Source organism: Protopterus annectens, chromosome 1.part1 (genome assembly GCF_019279795.1).
Source record: "Protopterus annectens isolate FY-2018-M chromosome 1.part1, PAN1.0, whole genome shotgun sequence".
NCBI classification, from domain to species: Eukaryota; Metazoa; Chordata; order Ceratodontiformes; family Protopteridae; genus Protopterus; species Protopterus annectens.
This window is the reverse complement of record NC_056726.1, coordinates 432,382,602-432,388,601: the sequence shown is the minus strand read 5'-3', so window position 1 is coordinate 432,388,601 and position 6,000 is coordinate 432,382,602. Positions and strand designations below refer to the sequence as shown.

At 43.3% G+C, this 6,000-nt stretch overlaps 1 protein-coding gene across 1 annotated transcript in view; it reads left to right on the top strand.

Annotated features, from left to right (window-relative positions):
* The first annotated feature begins 699 nt into the window (after nucleotides 1-699).
* LOC122814564 (thyrotroph embryonic factor-like) overlaps nucleotides 700-6,000 on the top strand; it is a 258,744-nt gene continuing 253,443 nt past the window's right edge. Inside the window, exons 1-2 of the mRNA XM_044087096.1 lie at nucleotides 700-724; nucleotides 1,408-1,716. Coding sequence (XP_043943031.1) covers nucleotides 700-724; nucleotides 1,408-1,716 — 334 coding nt within the window. The remainder of the gene's footprint in view (nucleotides 725-1,407; nucleotides 1,717-6,000) is intronic.

Sequence of the window (6,000 nt, the reverse complement as noted above, 5' to 3'; positions counted from 1 at the left end):
ACTACCCATTGATACCATTTGTGCAGCAGCTACTTGGGCCACTCCTCATACCTTTGTCTCTCATTACAAGTTAGATTTGGCGTCCAGAGACAGGGCCAGTTTTGGTTCCACAGTTCTCAAGAGTCTGTTCCATTGAGCCACCCGGGATACAGGTGCTAGATGCAGCGGTCCCATTCAGCAAGAATGAAGGCGAGATTGACAACTTAACATTTAGAAGTTATGTACCTACCATAACGTTCCATGTTAGTTGTCTTCTCTTGCCTTCTTTCTTGCGTCCCTCCCTCCTTCCCCCTGGCCTGGACAGATCTTGAAGAAGTTTCCTGTTCTCAGGTTGTTCCCTCCTGAGTCTTCATTAGAAGTATCCTTTGTTAGGAATTTTTGTTTCCTAGTTCTACTAGGTTACTCTTTAGCAGGGTAGGTTAGCTACCAAACGAGATCTGAGGTAGTCCCGCCCTGCATCATGGGATATAGGGTTGCCACGAGCTGGTAAAAGGAGTTCTCAAGCTAAGAAAGTGCCGATTCGGAGCCGAGGATCGGCTCCGAACCCATCCAGCAAGAAAGAAGGCGAGAGAAGACAACTAACATGGAACGTTATGGTAGGTACATAACTTCTAATTTTTGAGAAACGTGACCCCTTTCTAGAGCCTGTTACTTCCTCATGTTACTAACTTATCTTACATATCAGTTTTGTTAGTTTAAATGTCTTTATTTGTCTTCAGGGATGGTAAATTATAACTGCATTTTAGTCTGATTGCTACTTGAGGAGGCTTTGAAACTGTGCCACTACTCCTTTTTAAAGTGGAAATACTGCAGACTTTGTGTGAACTTGGGCATACCAGTATTAAGAGATGCCTTCTCTGACATGCATGTATACTGTTCTTTATTGTCCTTTCCTGAAAGTAACTTTTATTTAAAGGTAGCTAATGTTTGTGGTACTGATTCCAGGATTTTAAAGTACTTGCTTGTCCAGTTGATTTTTTTCTTTTTCTGTAGTGCTGGTTAAGTTCTAGTTTGTTTTATGTGAGTAAATAGCTGAACTGGCAAACATAATTTCATTCAGTCATTCTAGTTACCTACTTCAGTGTTGTGGTGGAGCTGTAGCCTGTCTTTACAGTTGGTTGGCACTTGGTAGAAAAACAATCTTTGCATACATGCACTTCCCCATATACTGTACACACACTACGACATGTGTTGGGGTTGTGGGAGGACACTAGCATTGACATATGGAGGACATGTGCACCCAGTTTGAAAACCAGGCTGAAGAACAAAGCTTTGTAAGGCAGTGATGCTAACTATAGCACCACCTTAATACCCTGCACTGGCAAATGCCTGTAAATACAGAGTGATCTGTTTTGCATTCTTCTAAGATACAGAAAGTGGAATAACTTTTACATTTTTATATTGCAGGGAAAAATGATAAAAAGAAACTAGTGGATGCTGAAGAGGCTGGTAGTCCATTAGAGGCATCTGCGTCTCTCACACCTGCTATATGGGACAAGACTATACCTTATGATGGAGAAACTTTCCATTTGGAGTACATGGACTTGGATGAATTTCTGTTGGAGAATGGAATCCCAGCAAGTCCTTCACAACTTGAGCTAAACCAGTCCGTCGAAAACTCACTTGTTCCTGTTGTGGAACTCGAGAAGAATGAAAGGGTCAGCACACCATCATCTCCTGCCATGTGCACTGCTACTGAAGACCCTCCAAAGGACGGTAGGTCAAATCCGCAATAAAAATGCATTGTGATCGATACTATAATGTTTTTGCTCCTGGCAAATGTTTCCACTAAATCAGTTTTAATGTAGATGTAAATAATCGCTTTCCTTTTGAAAGATGTTTCTAGTGTGTACCTCTCACCTCTACATATCCTTTCCACTTTGAGTAATAAAGCAGTCAGAAATAAAGTGAGTATTAAACGATTTTATTCATACAGGTAAAGGCATTAGTGTGTTTGTACTTGTGTCCTTATTCAGACATGGAATGCATAGCAAGCTGATAATGTACGGTGTCACACACTCGTCAGTTTAACAACCATAGCTTATGTTTGTATTGGCTTGTTCTAAAGTTTGTTTTAAGGATGGATTTTCATTTGGGCTAGACTAGCTATTTAAGAAATACATTTGTATTCCAGTAGGTCCCCACCCTTGTCATCTGAATAAGCTATTTAGAGTAGTTCGATTTGTATCCAGATAAAATGCCTATCTGTACATGCCACTCCATCAGTAGGTACAGATGAAGAAGGAAATACAACAGCTCATCTAGAAAATAGCCATCTAGGCTGTCTTAGCAGACCAGTGAAGATAATTAAATTATTCTAGATTCGCTTTGATCCTCATGGAACCTTGGGACCTCAAGCCCATATTGGAACTTGGTAGTCAGAACATCTTTGTTCCAGAGCACTCCCTTTGCATTGCCATTTTGTGGTCTGTCTTCTGTGTCTATCAAGAAGAATCTGAAAAGGTTTTTTTTTTTTTTTTCAGTCATCAGGATGCATATTTACATGTGAAAATTTACAGTGCACTCAAGAAATTAATCTACTTCAAAATATGGGCTAGCCAGTGCCTGTTCCAATCCCTGCCATTTCACATCAACCATCTTGGATGTTTACATAATGCTAAGCAGGGCATCCTAGTCATTCTGTATTTGGTCAGTTGGCTTATAGTGTCACATACGTGAACAGTTTCATCTGGCAAAGGAATCTTCTGGTCAGTTTGTTCTCCTGATGGGTGTCATGGGCAGTCTGACAAAGTCTCAGCTTAATCCCGCACAGGAAGTTTACTTCATAGGAGTTGTGCTCTTTACCAAAACTTGCAAGACTGGTTTTACCCTTTTGTCAAGTACTTTGTGGATGTTTGCCTCAATGCACTTCTGCTCATGGAAGTCTCAGTTTTTGTAATGCTTTTCACCAGGTTATATATGAGGATCTTAAAATGAGCATTTTGGTCCTGCTGGTGTCAGCATCAGGACTTTCAAGAACAGTCTGCCTGGATTTCCAAAACTTGCCCTACCAGCCTGCGTTGGTTGCTAGAGCTGTGTAGTCTTCCTCAGTGTATTCTCTTCATTATTCCTACTTAGTCAATACAGATTATTCTGCTCTAGCAGGCAGACTGTCTGTAGGATGTCTTCACAGGAATCATTCTTGCACATATAAATGTTCTGGAAATCAATATTTCTGTCCTTCCAGGCACTCTCAAGATATTTTGTTGTGCAGATGGTCATTGTGTTTTGCCAAAGGTAAGTAAAAATGACGTCTGTTCTAAAGGATGTCAGGGTGTCCGATACAAAAGGAGGCAGCCGACATCACTTCCTCAGTCTTCCTTGCCGCAGAGCCCGAAGCAGAAGCTTTTCATGCACGAGTGCCGGTCGCCAGTTTACCTTTGCTGGTTTCCGACTACAGGAGTTGAAGTCTACTACAGCTAAGTACACCATTGGGGATCCTCTCTTCTTGACTTAACGAATGTCAGAAAAAGTTAATAATTGCTTTACCTGTGGAAAGCAGATTCCCCATAGAGATTTTCATTCCTATTGCATTATTTGTTTAGGCCTTGACCACGACGTTCCCAGGTGTGATCTCTGTGCCTCCTTTAATCTGCGTACTATTCGTCGTCGGGCTAAGATTTTGGCTAGGCATTTTGGAGTTTGGCATAAGTTTGTTGGTATGGTGTCCGCCGGTCTTCAGGCTTCAGATGTTCCGAAGAAACGTAAGGATAAGGACCATGACAGGCCTTAGAAAGCTTAGTCCTCAGATGAGGTTAAGTTGGTCGTCAGTCAGGCGGTAGCCAGTGAGACACCTTTGCAGTCCCTGCAGTCTGCAGGTGTACAACTGCAGGCCTTGATTGAGTCTGAGTCCCTTAGACCTTTGGCCTTCGTTTTGCCTTCCGACCTGTCACCGGTCGCCTCTTCTGCCGAAACCGCTAAGCTGACTCCGGTGTCCAAGGCCTCCATTTTGCATTCTGACAGTAAACTTCTTCCTTCAACCTCTACTGCAACTTCGGCGGTTGCCAGGCCTCCCGAGTCCTTCAGGCCTGCAGGTAAATCTTCCATTCGTAACCCTGTGAAAGGGCAGGCTCCAGCTTCTTCTCGTTCCCCTCAATCCCAAATGGTTAAAATGGCTAATGATTTGTTGACTCTTATTAGGAGTTCTCAGCCTCCTCCTTCTAAAAGGAGTAGGGATGTTTCTCATGAGGTTTTGTCCTGCTCAGGTTCTGATTCTTCCACCATTTCTGCTGATGAAGAGGAATGCTCTCAGGCTTTCTTTCCTTTTGAGGATTCGGGTGCAGAGGAGTCCATCCCTTCAGCCTCTCCTCCAGAGGATTTCTCTTTTGGTGATACTTTAAATACCCTCAGAGAATATTTTAAGTGGGAAAGTCAGGATTATCCCCAATCAAAGAAACGGATTAGGGAGTTTCTGGATTTACCTCAGCATAAGCCTTTTGCTATTCCCCCTGTGTTGGAAGTTGATGATGTTTTTCTGGAAAATTCCTGGACTCCAAATTCGGTTCCTCTTGCTCCCAGGAAACCTGACAGATACTACAGAGTCCCTGATTCTCATCTGTTTCTTTTCAGGAATCCATTGGCGGATCCAGAGGTAATTTCTCAGGGCCCTAAAGGAGTTAAGGCCACTGTTACCAGGAATCCTGTTTCCTCTGATAGGGAGTCTAGGAACCTAGATAGGTGGGGCAAGAAGGTTTATACCTCTGCCACCCTAGCTGTCAGGGCTACCAATTGTCTATTTCATATGCTGAAGTACCACCAGTACACCTTGGAGGCTATTAAGTCTAGGATAGTAAGTGTACCTCTTTTGGCAGAGAGTAAAGACATGCAGGATTTACTGAATTCTGCCAGTCTGATCAGCAAGCATTCTTTGCATTGTGGTTTTGACTTCCTTGAGGCCTCCAGCAAGACTACAGCTACTGGGTCTGTTATTAGAAGGCACGCTTGGCTCAGAGAACAGCCTCTTCCAGAACATGTCAAGGCTAAGCTTTTGGATGTACTTTTGCATAAAGACTGTCTTTTTGGCAGCAAAGCAGAGGAGGTACTAAAGAAGATGGAGGATAAGGCCAAGTCCATGCAAACTGTTAAGGATTTTCTGCAAGTTTGATCCCCTCGCTTTAGCAGGAATTACCCTTCCAAGAGTTGGACCTTTCCTGATACCAGCAGACAGAACGTTCCAGGACTAGCGGTTACAAGTCTTCTAGGGGGTAGGAGGCTACCCCTTAAAGGTCTAGGCGTTGACAGCCTTCCACTTCTACAGGGGAAAGCTCCAAGCCTTCATCTCAGTCAAAACACTCTCAATGACATTTTACAACTTCCACCTGTTCTTGCTTGCCGAGAGAGTCCTTTAGGGGGAAGGTTGGCCCTTTTTGCAGATGTCTGGGCCACTATCACAGACGACAAATGGGTGCTCAGAATGGTGTCCCTAGGGCACAAGTTTTCTTTCCGCACCTTTTCAGCTCCCAAGGGATTTTTGGACGTTCCTCCAAACCAAAGGGCAGAAGTAGAAAAACACATTTTGTCTCTGTCTCATCTGGGAGCAATAGAATCAGTTTCTGCTCAGCAGGTAGTCCAGGGATTTTTTCCAGGCTTTTCCTAGTTCCAGAAAAAGAAGGCACCTGGCATCCTATCCTGGATCTTTCCATAAACTCTTTTCTAGTAATTCCAAAGTTCAAAATGCTCACTCTGCATCAGTTGCTACCACTGCTAGAAAAGGATTCCTGGCTGGTAAACTTGGATCTCAAAGAGGCTTATCTGCACATTCCTATCAGGGAAAGTTGCAGGCAGTACCTCGTTTCAGAGTGGGCGAGCAACATTACCAATTCTCTGTGCTGCCCTTTGGCTTATCTACTGCTTCCAGAGTCTTCACAAAGTGCCTTGCCCCAGTCATTGCTTTTTGCAGGCAGAAGAAAATTCAGATTTACCCATACTTGGACAACTGTCTGATTTCAAGCAAATTCTCAGGAACCGCTATTAAAGGATCTGGAATTCATAAAGACTCTT